Source organism: Genypterus blacodes, unplaced genomic scaffold, assembly GCF_046128005.1.
Source record: "Genypterus blacodes isolate CSIRO-AG114 ecotype Tasmania unplaced genomic scaffold, CSIRO-AGI_Gbla_v1 ptg000201l_1, whole genome shotgun sequence".
Lineage (NCBI taxonomy): Eukaryota > Metazoa > Chordata > Actinopteri > Ophidiiformes > Ophidiidae > Genypterus > Genypterus blacodes.
Window position 1 is genome coordinate 467,738 of NW_027467000.1, and position 17,263 is coordinate 485,000.

General features: G+C 47.4%; 3 protein-coding genes across 9 annotated transcripts in view; all 3 read left to right on the forward strand.

Annotated features, from left to right (window-relative positions):
- itsn1 (intersectin 1 (SH3 domain protein)) overlaps positions 1-8,180 on the forward strand; it is a 33,102-nt gene extending 24,922 nt beyond the window's left edge. For all 5 annotated transcript variants that reach the window (XM_076169428.1, XM_076169427.1, XM_076169430.1 and 2 more), the window contains 15 exons: positions 1,349-1,470; positions 1,716-1,822; positions 1,970-2,071; positions 2,166-2,247; positions 2,423-2,521; positions 3,234-3,317; positions 3,433-3,516; positions 3,614-3,745; positions 3,838-3,918; positions 4,124-4,245; positions 4,381-4,463; positions 4,667-4,750; positions 4,834-4,898; positions 4,987-5,095; positions 5,286-8,180. In XM_076169428.1, the coding sequence (XP_076025543.1) occupies positions 1,349-1,470; positions 1,716-1,822; positions 1,970-2,071; positions 2,166-2,247; positions 2,423-2,521; positions 3,234-3,317; positions 3,433-3,516; positions 3,614-3,745; positions 3,838-3,918; positions 4,124-4,245; positions 4,381-4,463; positions 4,667-4,750; positions 4,834-4,898; positions 4,987-5,095; positions 5,286-5,434 (1,505 nt within the window). In that variant the 3' untranslated portion in view covers positions 5,435-8,180. The remainder of the gene's footprint in view (positions 1-1,348; positions 1,471-1,715; positions 1,823-1,969; positions 2,072-2,165; positions 2,248-2,422; positions 2,522-3,233; positions 3,318-3,432; positions 3,517-3,613; positions 3,746-3,837; positions 3,919-4,123; positions 4,246-4,380; positions 4,464-4,666; positions 4,751-4,833; positions 4,899-4,986; positions 5,096-5,285) is intronic.
- Positions 8,181-8,864: 684 nt separating this feature from the next.
- On the forward strand, positions 8,865-14,648 carry LOC143015446 (uncharacterized). Of its 3 annotated transcripts, XM_076169434.1 has the most exons (8): positions 8,865-8,948; positions 9,075-9,137; positions 9,528-9,627; positions 9,771-9,866; positions 10,500-13,208; positions 13,294-13,351; positions 13,991-14,115; positions 14,477-14,648. In XM_076169434.1, exons 2-8 carry the CDS (start codon positions 9,093-9,095, stop codon positions 14,503-14,505), a joined length of 3,162 nt encoding a protein of 1,053 aa, XP_076025549.1. In that variant the 5' UTR covers positions 8,865-8,948; positions 9,075-9,092; the 3' UTR covers positions 14,506-14,648. The 3 variants fall into 3 exon arrangements, with proteins under 3 accessions (XP_076025549.1, XP_076025548.1, XP_076025550.1); XM_076169433.1 differs by having other exon boundaries at positions 8,865-9,137; XM_076169435.1 differs by having other exon boundaries at positions 8,865-9,137; positions 9,771-9,860.
- A 564-nt stretch (positions 14,649-15,212) lies between these two features.
- The window catches only part of pdxkb (pyridoxal (pyridoxine, vitamin B6) kinase b), a 10,904-nt gene continuing 8,853 nt past the window's right edge, over positions 15,213-17,263 (forward strand). Inside the window, exon 1 of the mRNA XM_076169396.1 lies at positions 15,213-15,627. Coding sequence (XP_076025511.1) covers positions 15,547-15,627 — 81 coding nt within the window. The 5' untranslated portion in view covers positions 15,213-15,546. The remainder of the gene's footprint in view (positions 15,628-17,263) is intronic.

Consider the following 17,263-nt stretch of genomic DNA (forward strand, 5'->3'; position numbering starts at 1 on the left):
GATATCATTAACCTGCTTGGACCCTGTCGGCTCCTCGGTGTATCAGTATTGGAGGTAAAGCTCTCTGATTGGACAGTCAAGACCAGCGGTTCTTGGGTTCAAGGCCCAAACACGGGTCCCAGGTCCCAGGTCCTGGGGAGCGATAGGAACCGTTGGTGGAGACGCGTCACAGTCGGAGCGAGCCGGTGTTTTAGGTTAGAATCTAATCCGACTTCAGCCAGGGCCATGCTCCACTCCAGCTGGGTCCAGACCAAAAACCTGAGGTAGCTGCTGGAAGCTTCACTTGGACATGCCAGCGCTCCCTCCTCACACCAGTCTGTGCTCTGCTTTACTCTGGGACTCAGACTGGTGCAGGAGGAAGCACTCACATGTTCTGTAAGAGAGGAAAGTGAAGCTTTATGCTGCAGCTTGGGCCAAAACTCAATCATTTGAACATTGCCTCTTCACTGTTTTTAACCTAACACACACCCACACACACCCACACACACTGCCCAGGCCTGATCTGTAGCATGGCTCTGCTCTAGTCTAACTAAAGAAATCGCTCTGTATGACATATACTTACTCTAGTGAATGATTGTGGTTGTGAAGCTTCATATGGATCTAATTAGCATCTCTGATGAATGAGTGGACGGATTAACAGCCAAGCCAAATGTAACCAGACTGCACTTGGTGTCAGTGTGTGTGTGTGTGTGTGTGTATGTGTATGAATGAGCGACTGAGTGAATGGAATAAAGGATGAATGAGCGCTTTTATGGAAATGAATGATTTGGTGGATATGTACACACAAAGGAGAGAAATGGATACTTGAATGAACGAATGTTAGCGTAGCGTCGACGGTCAAATGTCCTGAGGTTTTTATTGGTGGAGATTTTGATGAAGCGGTGAATCTGAAATCTGGTCCTGATGATTAAATGCTCTGAGACATCGCCTGGCTTTGTTACTCTTTCTGTCTGTGTCACACACACACACTATAACAGTTAACTCTTAAATTTCCTCATCCATAGTGTCCTTGTGTAGTCTGCAGTCCTGTTGTCGCCCCCCAGAGGCCATAATGTTTATTACACCTTTCAATATGAAAGCACATTGTTGACTATGCTTCCATCATGAAGCTAACATGTTTGTCCTGAGGGTGGCGCTAGAGAAGGGGGGGAGGGGGGGACATGGGGTTATTAAAGTCCAAAGGGAAACCGTCACTGTCCGGCCCTCTAAAATCCGTGTTCTTCCCCTCCTGGTGGTTGATGGCAGGTATGTATTCATCTACTGAAGTTGTTGTGTTTTTAAATGATCACATGTTTCAGTGATTGATATGGCCTTGGTTGTGTGTGTGTGTGTGTGTGTGTGTGTTCAGGGTGTGCTGACCTCCATCTGTTGGACATGCTGAGTCCCACGGAGAGGAAGAGGCAGGGCTACATACATGAGCTGATCGTCACGGAGGAGAACTACGTCAATGACCTGCAGCTCGTCACAGAGGTAAACACACACACACACACACGTAAGGACTGTCCCTGGCACAATGTTGGGTACTGACTCCTTTTATGCAAGAGTGAAATAGAGGTCATCTAGATTGAATGGGTTGACCCTGGTTTAGTTACATGATTAGTTTGATTGTTAGTATAAGAATTCAAACCTTTCAATATTCTGTTCATGTATATGGTGGACTTGTGTCTGTATTAGGCTGTAAAAGTGCTTATTTGTGTGTGTGTGTGTGTGTGTAGATCTTTCACAAACCTCTGCTGGAGTGCGAGCTGCTGACAGAGAAAGAAGTGGCCATGATCTTTGTTAACTGGAAGGAGCTCATCATGTGTAACATCAAACTACTGAAGTAAGTTTGTATCTCTGAACCTGTAAGGACATGTGGCGGTCCTTTGTAACCATGGCAACAGCCTGACCATAGTATATATGTGACATTAACCCTCAAACCCAAACCTAAAGCCAGGCCAAACGTCCCATCATGCTCCTCTCCCCACAGGGCTCTGAGAGTGAGGAAGAAGATGTCAGGTGACCGCATGCCGGTGAAGATGATTGGTGACATCCTGACCAATCAGCTGCCTCACATGCAGCCCTACATCAGGTCCATATGGGTTTCTATACGTGGAGATGTTGAGTTGAGTTCTGCTTCTTGTTTGTTGACGTAGTTTAAACTTTCTGTCTCATTCTGTGTTCAGGTTCTGTTCCTGTCAGCTGAACGGAGCCACGCTGATTCAGCAGAAAACCGACGACAACCCTGAGATCAAAGACTTCCTCAAGGTACACACACACATAAACACATTCACATAAGCACACACACACACACACACACACTCTGAGAGCATTGGAGCTGATGATGTTCTTTCCCCTCTCCTTCCATCTCTCTCTCTCTCTCTCTCTCTCTCTCTCTCTCTCTCTCTCTCTCTCTCTCTCTCTCTCTGTCTCTCTCTCACAGAGGTTAGCCATGGACCCCAGGTGTAAGGGGATGCCTCTGTCCAGTTTCCTGCTTAAACCCATGCAGAGAGTCACACGATACCCGCTCATTATCAAAAACGTACGTACCTCGTGCACCCGAATACACACACACACACACACACACACACACACACACACACACACACACACACACACACACACACACACACACACACACACCTACTCACCTACTCTCAGACACACACTCACACACACACACACACACCTACTCTCAAGACACACACAAACACGCACACACCTACTCTCAGACACACACACACTCACACACCTACTCTCAGACACACACACACACACACTCACACACACAGCTACTCTCAGACACACACTCACACACACATGTACTCTCATAGACACAGATACCCCCACACACAGACACGTACTCTCACTCACACAGATACACACATTATAATGATAGTGTCTAGACGTCTTAGTCTCCTCAGGCAGGATGATGATGATGAAGCCTTCCTGTGTTACATAATAAATGAAAGTGCTTCAGGTCTGTTGACTGAAGCGTGAAACACTTTCCTTCCATCATCTGGGCGTGTTTGGGCATGTTTGCCTGCAGAGACCTCCACTCTGTCCTCTCCTCTCCTCTCCTCTCCTCTCTGTGCCTCAGGGCTCCAATAACCATGAAAACAAATCAGATAAATTTGGAGTAAACATCTTTAATCTGCTCATTGGCTGAATTGAGGACTTGGGTCGATGCTGCCATTTATTTGTGAACATTTACCTTCACTTTATTGGTCCATTCCCCATCTTTGTGATCACAGATCTTAGAGAACACGCCAGAGTCTCACCCCGACCACAGCCACCTGAAGGCTGCCCTGGAGAAAGCTGAGGAGCTCTGCTCACAGGTCAGCGCCTCCATCTGGACACACACACGAGGCAGGGGGGGGGGGGGGCTTAGAGGTGAAAGAATGTGTTACATGTTTGTGTGTGTGTGTGTGTGTGTTTGTACATGTGTTTCAGGTCAATGAGGGTGTCAGGGAGAAGGAGAACTCAGATCGTCTGGAGTGGATTCAGGCTCATGTCCAGTGTGAAGGCCTGTCTGAGGTAAAAGGACACACACACACACACATTCATACTTGGATCCATCTGAATGTGTGTTATCTTCACTTAACTCACTCTTAAATCTTCTTCTCTCCTGCAGCAACTGGTGTTTAACTCGGTCACAAACTGTTTGGGTCCCAGGAAGTTCCTCCACAGCGGGAAACTTTTCAAAGCAAAAAGCAGCAAAGAACTCTACGGCTTCCTGTTTAACGACTTCCTGCTGCTAACACAGGTGAGTCAGGGGGGGGGTTAAAGGTCAAACCCAGGCTGATAATAAGTCCAGAATCTGTGTCCTTTTGTTTGTAAACGCCTGATCCTCCACAGGTCACCAAACCTCTGGGCTTCTCCGGCTCAGACAAGGTCTTCTCCTCCAAAACACATCTGCAGTACCGCATGTACAAGACAGTAAGGCCACACACACACACACACACACACAGCTTAGAACTGTTTGACTCACGGTCGGGTAACAACCAACTGAATGTTTCCCACTTCACTTCCTTACCTTTAAACTCAACCTGAAGCTGTTTGTGTTCAGACCTTATAGACTCAGTAAACCATCAATAATAATCAATATAACCTCCTGATCTAATGGATCTTTCCTGTCCGTCAGCCCATTTTCCTAAACGAGGTGTTAGTGAAGCTGCCAACCGACCCGTCAGGAGACGAGCCTCTGTTCCACATCTCTCACATAGACAGAGTGTACACACTGAGGGCCGAGAGCATTAATGAGAGGTAACGAGCGCACACACACACACACACACACACACACACACACACACACACACACACACACACACACAGATCTAAGCTGCTATATCCACAGGTTTTATTGTGATTGAGTGTGTGTGTGTGTGTGTGTGTGTGCAGGACGGCGTGGGTTCAGAAGATCAAGGCAGCTTCAGAACTCTTCATCGAGACGGAGAAGAAGAAGCGGGAGAAGGCTTATCTAGGTATCTGTCAATCTCTCTCTTCCTTCACTAAAGTCAAACATTTAGACGGCAGAAACCATTTAACCCCTTGGCCTGACCTTTATTGAGTGTCTCTCTCTCTCTCTCTCTCTCTCTCTCTCTCTCTCTCTCTGTCTCTCTCTCTGTCTCTGTCTCTGTCTCTCTCTCTGTCTCTCTCTCTGTCTCTGTCTCTGTCTCTCTCTCAGTTCGCTCTCAGAGGGCCACAGGTATCGGCAGGCTGATGGTGAACATTGTGGAGGGAATCGAACTCAAACCCTGTCGCTCACATGGTACACACACACACGCACATGCAGACACACTATCACAGTCTCTCTCTCTCTGTTGACCGTCCCGTCTCTGCTCCTCTGTACAGGGAAGAGTAACCCGTACTGTGAGGTCACCATGGGCTCCCAGTGCCACATCACTAAAACACTACAGGTCTGTAAACCAAATACGATCCTTCATGTACACAGATCTTTTCTGTATCTTATAAATGAGGTCCATTTGTCCCCTTGTCTCTCTGTAGGACACGCTGAATCCCAAGTGGAACTCCAACTGTCAGTTTTTTATAAAGGACCTGGAGCAGGACGTCCTCTGTGTCACCGTGTTTGAGAGAGACCAGTTCTCCCCCGACGGTCAGAACTCACATCTGTCAGGGTTTACATTCACATTACCTCATCTCTGAGGAGAGGAATGGCTTTATTCTCTCTCTCTCTCTCTCTCTCTCTCTCTCTCTCTCTCTCTCTCTCTCTCTCTCTCTCTCTCTCTCTCTCTCTCTCTCTCTCTCTCTCTCTCTCTTCTTCTCTGTCTCTGTCTCGCCTCCAGACTTCCTGGGCAGGACAGAGATCCGATTGGCTGAAATAAAGAAGGACCAGGGCTCTAAAGGACCAATCACAAAGCGGTTGCTGCTCCACGAGGTTCCCACAGGAGAGATCGTTGTCAGGCTGGACCTCCAACTCTTTGAAGAGCCGTAAAAAAAAACCCAGACAGGAACCGGGCTGGACTGATTTGGACAGGATATCAAAAGTGACTTGAAAAGACGTGTGTGTGTGTGTGTGTGTGTGTGTGTGTGTGTGTGTGTGTGTGTGTGTGTGTGTGTGTGTGTGTGTGTGTGTGTGTGTGTGTATCTGGGCTGGATTAGACTGGAGGAGTGATGTGGCTCAGGCTGGCTCAGTGTGACTTCCTGTCTAAAGAGGTTGGTACGGTCCGGCTCGTCTGCTCGTTGCATTCAAAGGAAGAAATACTTCACATTTTTTTCATAAAAGGCTTTCTAATGATTGAATATAAATGAGTAACAGCGTAGAGAAATGAAAATATTTTTGTGAGGGAAACCGTTTACAAGTCCATGTAGATCTTATTTCTCCCTGAGGAGACGGAACGGCTTTGTAGTTCATTTTAGAAGAAACGTCTCAGCGGACACTCTAGTGTTGTTTTTGATGTAAACAGATGTTAAAGCTCACGTAAAGGTGACAGAGGAGGAACTGCGCCCCTTTGTTTTGCTGTATTTGAACTGTAGGTAGATTCTGGATGCAACCAGCAGGGGGCGCTGTGACACTTTCCCTCTCAGGCACTGTGAACCAGTCTGCACTCATCAAATAGTTTGAGGCAGGATTTCATATTTTAGGGAAACTTCGTATATCAATTTTGAGTCTTAACAGTGAGACAGCTCCACCTGGTGTTTGGGGGTGGCACTGAATGTTACGTCTTAACAAAAGATCTCCTAAACTGGATTGTGAATATTTCATATTTCAGTTTCACGTCTTAATGTCTGTCACAGATGTTTTTTTGGCGATTTTACAAGATTTAATGATTTCCATCAGAGTTACGTTACTTTGTCACTCACGTTGTTTCTTAAGGCGTTTTGAAGACATGTGGCGTTCACTTAGCAGGTTGTTTTAGAGCCTCAGTCATAAGAATGGACCCGTGTTGATCCACACCTTACAGAAGGCTAGAAGGTTGTAGTGATATCCATGCAGGGCGTGCATAACTACAGCGTTTAGAACTTCTGTCTTTGGATGGAACTCTCCTGAAGAGCCTAAGACTTTGTAAAATTGTGAGCCAAGTATGTCTTAAACTGGATTATACACATGTCAGGTCTGAATAGCAGGAAGTCAAACACACCATGGAAACAGCAGCTATAAACTGACCCCAGTGTTTGGGATGCTCGGGTTCTCCTAGTCCAGTCCAGTCCAGTCCTTTTGCCAGTAGGACCCATTTCAGTATTGAACTCAGCTCAGCCCAGTCCAGCCCAGTCCACTTCTCTCCTCTCAGAAATCCGGTCTTTGCTGTTTTCTCTCCTTCTACTTCATCAGACGACTCCAGTGACAATCCCACACTCACCCCACCCTGTGTGTGTGAGCGTGAACGTGTGTGTGTGAGCATGAACGTGTGTGTGTGTCCAGGTGGATGAGCTAACTAAAGGTACGCTGTGTACCGGTGTAAAGTTTTATCTTTTGTTTTACTTCTGACAGAGTCTTCTGATGAACTCTTTGTGAGTCGGTGCACTTGAAGACCCTGATATTTTTACTTTGAGTCTGTTGTTACGTTCACTGGAAACACAACGCAATCTCTCGACGAAGACGAAGGCTTGGGTTTAATGAGGAACGGTTGCATTGTCGGTTAGCTGTTAGTAGATTTGACAGACTTCATGTCTCGGCGCCCCCTTGTGGACATCATTAGAATGACATTTATGCTGGAAACATGAACGTCCACTGAGGGGGTGAGACAGATGGATCAAGCTAAGGTACTGTAACCATGGAGAATGTCTTAATTTAATTGTTTCTTATCTCTGATGCTGGGGTTTTTATTTTTAGCCGATTTCTGTCCAACATCTACAAACTGTGGAGACGTTGCTGCCACAGTTGCTGAGGCAGCATTTCAGCCACACACACCTCCCTTTGTTCCTCCCAGGCTGCAGCTGCCATCCCAAGATTCCCTTCACAAACTCGCGCACAAAGACTTAAACATGCAGAAGTATGTACTGGCTGTGTCCACGAATAGGAAGCCGGTAAAGAGATTGAGTCCTTTGTGCCGCACCAGCACCTCCTAGTGGTCGGTCAGGGCGCTGGCTCCAAGGGGCAACAACGGCGTGGGAGTTTGTCTTTTTTTTATTTTTTGCTATTTGCTGTTTTCTTTTTCTTCCCTAAGACACTAGGATCCAGGTCATGTTGCCGCTGGTTACCCACACTGACAGGAAGTCAGTCAGTCCGCCAGCCAAAGGCTCCACGTTAACTTCAACAAAACTCTTGAAGGCTCATCACATTTGTTTGTTAGCTCCTCAGCTTTCTGGCCTGTTCATTGACTTAGTCATTTAGATTAAATGTCACAGTTATGGTAACAAACGACGCCTGATCGTTACCTTAGCGACCAGCCACTGTCCTCTCAGAACTCAGAAAGACAAAGCAGTCGAGGCTGCTTGACGGTGGAGGAACTTGTTTGTGTGTCGAGAATGAACTTGATGATGCTGATGTTGTCACCCCCCACTCCCCCCAAACCTATCAAACCCGTGTTCCCCCCCCCCACACACACACACACACATACACTGTACTGAGACTAACCTGATCCAGTTTGAACCCGTTCTTACTGTATAATACTTCTGCTATCCCAGAGTTAATATATGAGCTACAGGGCCCTAGAGACAGCCTGCTGTTAGTTATCACTGTAGAAGAAGAAGATGTACGTCGTTGTCTCAATGTTCAGATTAAACTTCAGTTGGACCAAGGCTGTAGGGTTTGATGTTGAATTTGTTTTTTAGCCCAGACACACACCCATTCAGAGATAGAATGGCATCATATTAATTTGCATGTTTTTGTTGATTGGATGGATTGCAAACTAAATTGAAAGCAGCTTTCAGACAACACAGCTGCTGCTCTTTCCCTCCTACGTGTGGAAAGATGAAGTTCTACCCGCCGCAGCTCTATGCTGGGCTCACACACGTGTGTGGGGGGCGTTTCCTCCTCCGCTGCAGCCACACGGAGTCAAGTCAGCCATAATCAGCCGGAAATCAACCAACTCTGTAGTTAAGATAAAAGCATGTATTGACCGATGGGACACATTTAGTTACTTGATACAATATAAACTTGTTTATTCAACAAGATCGTAATTGTTTTTCGGTTTGTGACCATATTTTGAATTTTAGCGAAAATATACAGGTATTTTCACAAATCTATAGTTAAGAGAGTATTTTTGGACGCATTAATCATTTCGGATGGCAGTAGGAACTTACCTTACCTAACCCATATGAAAACAAACCCTATCTCCGTATTTAAGTGTGCGTAGTTTTAGCAGGGATTATCTTGGATAATTATAAGCGTGTGCCCTGAGTGCTTTTATTTTGAAAACCTTACTTGGCGGAAGTACTTAACACTTGTTTTGATGTGTTTTGACTTTTTTAGCTTCTAATGTTTTTTGCTCCGCTTTAACCTGACAAACTGCAGTACATTTACAACGTTTACATGATAAAAGTTTACATCGTTTACATCCGGTCACGTGAGTATTTACTACGATTTACTGTTAAAGAAGCATGAAAGACACCTGCGGGACATTTAGTACTTTTCTGGACGAACTGGACTTCATCGCTATTATATCATCGTTTTGATATATTTACATTGAAAGTTTTTCCTTCAGTCAGTCATGGCTGCTGCCTTGCTCAGAGGCGGAGCAGGTTTATGTGTGAGGGTAAGTACATCCACTTATTCTTCTCTGTGCTTGTAGCTGTTTGACCTCATACTTGCAGCTGGGTCACTTAGATAATAAACACAGTCTGATTTGATATCGATCATTGATTCTGCATCTGTTCCGTTCTGCTGAGTTCAGGTTCACTTATTAAAGATCAGTCATGCAGGTGCAGAGCTGTGTTTGTGTCTGGTGGAGGAATGAAGTCATTGTTGCCAAAACTGTCCCAATCATGATCATTACCTCTGAAGTTCTCACCATGTCCAGCAGGGGGCAGCACTACATCAATAGTGATGCGAATGAACAACACACCTAATACGCAACTGGGATAACCATACACTAATCCAATTATATTTATTAATTGTGTGTGTGTGTGTGCGTGTGTGTGTGCAGTGTATCCAGAGGGAGTTGTGTAGACTCGTCTGGAGGCCACAGACTGCATCGTTTAGCTCGAAACAATCGGACAAAAAACAACCTCGGAGAACACACATCAGTAAGACACACAACATTTGTCTGCATCTCCTCTAAATATTTCTTCTTGTGTTCTTATAAATACTTCCTTACTGTCCGTCACATAGAAGTCAAAGGTCAGGGGTCGGCGCCTCAGTGTGTATCTTTCTGTTCTTGTACCGGCAGAGAAGGCCAAACCTCCGCCAGCAGTCGATGTGGCTAAACTCCTGGAGCAGCTCTACTCCCAGAGGAGACCAGGCACAGCGCCCCCTGCTGGTAAAGGTCAACAGTCCCAGTCTGGTGTCTGCAGACAGGAACATGCACATGAATGAACGCAGCAGGTTTAGCTGACAGACAAACATGAATAGAAACAACACATTTACATTTCGAACTTCATTACACGCATTTATCTCTTGCATCACAAATCAAACTTCTCAGAGACATGTAGACCTCCGGCTGGCTGCAGTATTCTGCCTGTATGGGACAGCCTGAGAGAAACGAGCCTAACACCGTTTCATTTCCTGTGCGTCAGAGCCTACAGCAACCAGAGCAAACAGATTAGCGCAGTTCTCTGGTATCAGACGGGGAACATCTGGTCTGACAGCACAGAGAGCTACCGTCAGTTTGACAGAATCATTCGTTTTCCCGGAGGAAGCATTGAAGGGAAACTTGGGAAGGATTCAGCTCTGCAGAGAGTCGATTAGTCACGATTAGTGTTCATCCATCCACACGAGTATGAGTGTGTCAGATCTTTCCATAGGTTCCATAGGTTTTTGCACACCTCGTATTAGTAGAATGGCTTATAGGCGTCACACAGAGAGGCGTGGGAGGGCACAGATGTTAAACCATTGTTGGCTCTGTCTCTCTCATCCCTGTATTCTCTTCTCTTCTCCCCCTCACTCCTTCCTTCTGCAGCTCGACCTGCACAAGCCTCCACCAGGCCGACCGGACCTCCTGCTACCTCCTCCAAAAGCGCCTCCAGGTCAAACGTTCCTCCTGTGTCTCCTGCTGCTTCCTCTGTTAAACCAGCTGATCATGTTTCTGCTCTACCTCATCTAAACTCAGTGCCTGAACCCAAACCAAAGCCTTCAGTTTCCTATGAAACAACTCCAGGTTTGACTCCTGCCTCCACTGCTGCTGCTCTTTCTGATGTGACTGTTCCTACAACCAAGACCCCGGCTCCTCACTGTCACCAAACCCCAGCAGTAGAAACCCAAACACCAGCAGAAACCAAAGAAGAAGCTGCTCCAGAGTTGTTTGACCACACGGCTGCTTCAGTGCCGCCCACATCAGAGGGCAATGGGACAACTTCAGCGCCTCCAGCTGCTACAGTCCAAGCCTTAGTAGAACCTTCAGTAGAATCTGAATCAGTAATGACCAAACCTGCTTTAGAAACAGGAGAAAGTGAAGCTGCTGTTGTTCCAGTTTCAGCTGAGCCTTCAGTCAAACCCACAGTAGACACTTCAACAGTAGAGGCCAGCACGTCTCCTGTGGAAACCTTGCAGACTGGAGCTGCCATTGCTGAAGGTAGCGGAGAGCCTCCAACTGAAGCTGCAGCAGTTACTGAAGCTGAAGTTGTATCAGCCAGTGGCACAGAGTCCGGTGCTGATGGTCTTTCTCTCGTGAACAAAGTAGAAGCTACAGTAGAATCCACTTCTTTATCCTCAGAAAGTGGCACTGTGGACAGAGGGGTAAGTGTGTCTGAGGTCATGACTCTGGAGTCGGTCACACTGGCTGAGGCTGAAGCTCTGGTGGAGTCTTTACAGAGCGACCATCTCCTGCAAACATCAGCTCTCAGTCATGAAGCTGAAAAAATATTACAAGAGTCTGAAGAACAGGTGAGAAGAGGAAGTGAACACAGAGCTGCAGCTGAACCTGACAACATAAATGAGGCTGAAGCTGACAGTTTCACTGAGGTTCTTTCACAAAAGGAGTCACTGTCTGAGGAGGTGGAAGTGTTGGAAGCTGAAACAGATATTTTAATGGAGGAACTTCTATGTTCTGCTCCTGATCTGCATCCCAGAGCTGAAGAAGCCATGACTCCTGAATCAGTTACAGAAGTAACAGCTGGAGTCAGAACTCTGGGAACTGAAGCTCTCAGAGCAACAAGGACGGCACTGGAGGAGGAGACTGAGACGAATGAAACGTTGGAAGAACAGAAGGAGATGGAGGATGGAAGAGTACACGAGGAGACAAGACAGCCGGAAATCCTAACACTAGATTCTCTCATGGAAGCTTCTGACACATTAGAAGCTGAAAGGTCCATCATGCTGGAGGCCGTGGTCTGTGCTGATCCACAACCCAAGGTACCAGACCCTTTACCTGTAGGACCAGAATCAGGACCACAGCAGGAAGCAGAGGGTCAGGAGACAGACGTAGACTTCAGGGGGCAGGAAGGAAGCATCATAGGGACCTTGACTCCTGAATCCATAACCTTAGCGGAAGTGAATGCTGGATTTGGAGCATTTGAAACCGAAGTTCTGCAAGAGATAAAGACTGCACTAGAGGAAGAGGTGGAGAAGGCTGCAAAGGAGGAGAGGATGAATGTGAGGTTGGTGATAGAAGAGGGGACTGTTACTGAGGAGACCAGAGAGGATGAGATCATAACACTAGATTCTCTCACTGAAGCTGCCGATGCTTTAGAAGCTGAGACCTCCGTTGTGCTGGAGGCCATGTTCTGTTCTGAGGCACAGCTGAGGCCTCCACAAGATCCTCACCTTGATGGACCAAAACTAGGACCACAGGAAGAAGGTATTGGTGAGGAAGGAGACGAAGCTTCCAGAGGGCTGGAAGGAGGCGTCCTGGAGGCCATGACTCATGAGTCTGTGACACTGGCTGAAGTTGAGGTCAGCTTGGGAGGTCTGGAGTCTTTGAGTGAAACCTCAGCTCATCTGGAGGAGGAAGCTGATGCCCTTGCTCAGGAAGAGAAGATGGAGATGGACGGTGGTGCAGCGTTGGAAGAAATGAATGAAGCTCTAACAGTGGAATCTGTGTCTCTGTCTGAAACCAGCTGTTTGCCTGAAACTCCACAGACCGAAGCTCAGATGGAAGAGCTTCTCTTCTTCATCCCTGCTCACAGAGCAGTTGGATCAGAAGCTCTGGTTGATCAGGAGGTGGTGAAAGACGATATGCAAGATGAGGAGGTAGTAAGAGAGACTCCTCTTAGTGACAAAGAGGAGATGTTCCAGACAAAGGCTGGAGAAGAGGAGGAGCTACTTCATGAAGCTTTAACACCAGAGGCACTGATGATCTCTGAGGTCAAGCCTCTGATGGAGACAGGAGAGCTGGATGCAGAAGAAGGAGAGGAGGAGAAGCAGATGATGGAGCAGATTGTGTTTGGTGAAGCTGCTGAACCAAGTGTCTCCACAGAGGAGGAGATTCTGACCAAAGCTGAAGTCCTTTTCGAAGCTGTGGATGCTTTAGAGGAGGAATCAGTGCAGGTCACCTGTCCCGTCTCTGGGGTCGCCACAGCAACCATCACCACAGGACCAGCTGCTGCTGATGCAGCAGGTACAGAGACCGACACATATCCAGGTTGTTCATCTACAGAAGACATAGAGCGTGGACAGGAGGAGGGGGGACCACAGACAGGAGCCCCGGGGGGTTCAGAGAGCACACAGACAGGTAAACACACCTTCAGAATGAGCTGTAGACGCTCAGAAGACACTCACACAGTTTTGTTGACAGCCATGGTTTTGTGGTGCTTCAGGTTTGGATCCAGTGCAGAGACTCTTCCTGGAGAAGATCAGAGAATACAACCAGCACAGGTACGGGTGGAGGGACAGTTTGGGGATGCATCATCTTCCTCACTCATATTCTGACCACAGTGATGTCATTGGTCATTTAGTGTCAAACCTAAGAAGGGATAAACTTTGAGCGTCCCCAGGACTTCTTCATTTCCTGTATCTAGGTCATGTGGTCCCTCTGTGTTCTTGCTCAGTGGCTTCACACCTCTGGACTGCAACCCAAACAACCCAAAGACATCAAGCTGTGACCCTGGATGTGAGCCGTTCTGTGTTTATGGACCTTCCTCACACGGGACATTTGTCTCATCAATCACAGGCCAAGCTGACGTCCTTTATTATAATAATGTCTGCTTGTATTGGCCGAGCTGTCAGGGTTGCTGTCTGTGTGAGAATGTCACTGTGATGAAGACGGTGGTGTGAAAGTGGTGTTGCCATGTAAACAGCCTTCTCTGATGAGGTCACGGTCCATGTGTGCATAATGTCATTAAGACGGGGAGATCCGATTTAAGTCTCATTATTAAAGGTCGGTTTAGACACGAGTCCTGTTTAATGATGCTGGGGATCGCATAGAAACATGGAACCAACATGACACACTGACTGACTGTTCCCTCTGTCCTCTGTCCTGTCTCCTGTCCCCCTGTGTCCTCCCTCTCCTTTAAGGCTGCACGGAGGAACGTTAGAGGAGGAGCCACATTACGAGACGCTGGTGTCGGAGGAGACGGCCAAGCTCCAGAGACTTCATGGAGGAGGAGACCTGAGCAGCTTCCCTCAGTTCACCTTCAGCGGTGAGAGGAGAGGGCAGCACAGGAAGTGATGAAGAGGACTTAAGATACATTTATGAAGGATTGAGCTTCTCTACCCCATGAATCAGTATTGTTGCCATGTCAACCAGGTGAAACATTGGCGAGTCCACTCAGTCAGTGTTGATCCTGATGTTTCAGATCAGTCAGTCACGTTTCATTTATCAGCTTCAGTCATTGGCTAAAAATTCAAATGCCTCACAAGCGCATGTGATTGATTAAACAACGATATCAGATCAAATAAAGGAGAAAAAGGGATTTTCACTGAACTGATGCTGAAAATGCTGCAAACTGACAAACTGACCAAACTAAATCTGATCCATGCTTCTGCTCCGTTTCTCTCCAGAGCCAGAACTGGACCAGGACTCCAAATGAGCCATGACAGGAAGAACAGACATGAATAGAGAAAGAACCGTGTGTGTGTGTGTGTGTGTGTGTGTGTGTGAGGGATGCAGTGGATGTTCTGTGTGTGTGTTTGTGTGTCACCAGAAACAAAACAGTATATTATATTTTATTAAAGCAGCTCTCTGAGCAGAACGTTTCAGCTGTGTGTGTGTGCGCGTGTGCGTGCGCGCGCGTGTGTTCATGACTAAGCTGCAGGTAAAGTGAAGCCTTGTGAACAGCAGGTGGAGCTGTGAGTCCATCACCTCCTTCCTTATCGCCATCTACCTCCATGCTGGTGCAGCTCTCGCTCTCTCTCTCTCTCTCTCTCTCTCTCTCTCTCTCTCTCTTTGCTGTTTCGTGACATGCACATGTGTTTCGTGTGTGTGTGTGCTCTATCTCTCCCCATCATGTGTTTTGTAGCAGTAGCAGTTTTGCCAGTATTTGCCAAGTGTAATTCCCCCTCAGTCACGACTCTGATTAAGATGGTGTGAGTCACACAGAGACACACACACACACAGTGACAGACAGACAGACGCGTCATTCAGTTTCAGCTGCGACCATCATGCGCTTGCTCCTCTGATGACGTCAACCGGTTTAGGTGTTCACACAGAATGCCTGTCCTTACTACCGAGCCCGACGTGTGTGTGTGTGTGTAATCTGCCCTTCACTGTTTGCGCTGCTCGTGACACATTTTGTTGAATTCACAATTCCACGTTCTCGGCAGCAGCCACACATCTGACGGCCGTTACGATTCTCTCTGTTTCGTGACGTGCACGTGTGTGTTTCTACGTGTGTGTTCTCCCTCTCTCTCTCCTCCCCACACACACACTCTCGCACACACACTCACACGCCGCTGTCCTGAGTGTGTCAGACACAGCTGGTTGGCTAAGCTAGCTCGTCGTCGCTCGGCTGCCCTCGGCGTTGTTTTGGTTTCGGACGTCTTTCTCCGCTCGGGCGCTGGAATGCGTTGACGTGATCCTCTCTGAAATAACGGGAATATCTGCACCTCTCCTCGGCTGACCGGGAGCCGCCATGGAATGCCGCGTTCTGTCCATACAGAGCCACGTAGTCCGGGGATACGTGGGCAACAAGAGCGCCTCTTTCCCGTTACAGGTAAGCGCATCCATGATCGGACACGGACACGCACACACTGTGTTTGTGCGCGCGCGTGTGGGTGTACACGCGCGGCTCCCCCTCACAGTTTGACATCCATCCATCCACCACACACACACACACACACACACACACACACACACTAATCAAACAGCTGCACCGACGCATGTATCGATTTGTGTAACGCTGCGCGCCTCTTTCGTTGTGCAAAGTTCGTTGTGTTTCTGCAAACAGATGTCGGAGCCGTTAATGTGTGTGTGAGGTGTATGTGATGTGTGTGTGCTGCGGTTCTATCAGGGTCATTGGCTGTGATGTTCTGCATCGTTCAGAGAAGAGAAGTGAAGCTATTCTCCACGACGGCAGGTGTTGCAGATCCTGTTTCCCAGATCAAATCAAATCGAGTCCCCCTGTATTTACCTAGCCAACTGACGTCACATCGAATTAGTCTGAATATGTAGCAGCAGATGGTTTTGTTGTGTTTTCGTGTCGCTCGTCTCTGTCGAGCTGACATTGTTCGGCTGTGAGGCAGTCTGAAGGAGAGAACCATCTGGCCCGGGCACACACTGGGCCACAACACCTCTGTCATTGGCAGGCTGTCCGGTAATGGATCAAGGTGAGGATCCTCGGTGGGGTAACGAGCACGGAAACGCTCCGGTTCGGCTCTAGAGCAACTTAAAGGTTCCTAATGAGAGAGAACACGTGACGGCGATCAGATGATCACGTGACCCCTACGCGCATGAATGGAATCGATAATGTGGTCTGAAGATGCCATTCACAGTGTGTGTGTGTGTGTGTGTGTGTGTGTGTGATGAACTGAAATCAGAGTCAAGAAGGTTCAAATGTAATAAAGCAGAATGAATGAAAGTATAAATCTGCTTGTGCTATGAAGTTCTGTGCTTAAAATGTAAGTGTGTATAAATGTCAACATAGTCATGAGTGGTGTTAATGATAATATAGATCATTATAATCACACTGAGCAGAAACAAAATGATTCAAATCGATTTTTGGGTCAATTTAGTTTGTGGTGGTAAACAAAACAACTTCCCTGTTCAGGTTCTTCCTGTCTTTGATCGAGGCGTAATATTTTCTAATTCTACTGCTTCCAATGACAAAGTGGTCTGAATGTGGAGCTTAGATCAAACCGGCAGATGGACGCTGCGTTTCTTCTCTTGTATCCTCCTCTTCCTCTTCAGAGGAGAAGTTCCACTGCAGCACCGCCGTCAAGCAAAAACCTCAATTCAAGGACATGTTAAGCTCCATGAATGGGTTCAGACTCCAGAGGGTTAATGATCATCTGAGGAGAGCAGAGAGCTGCTGTGTTAAACTGTCGCCAGGGCCTCAGGTCAAGGTCACCTGGTGGACATGAGGGAGGCATGGAGACACATCACATGTGTAAGAACCTGCAGGACAGATTCTCTCTTCCTGATCTGTAGCTGCAGTGGAAACCGTGTGTGTGTGTGTGTGTGTGTGTGTGTGTGTGTGTGTGTGTGTGTGTGTGTGTGTGTGTGTTCCAGAAGCTGTGACACCACACCGTGAGAGCTCAGTGTGTTTCTATACACACCCGTATGTGCAGTAATGTGTGTGTTTGTCCGTTTACATACGTGTCCTTTCCGACAGCTGAACTCGTGTCAGGATG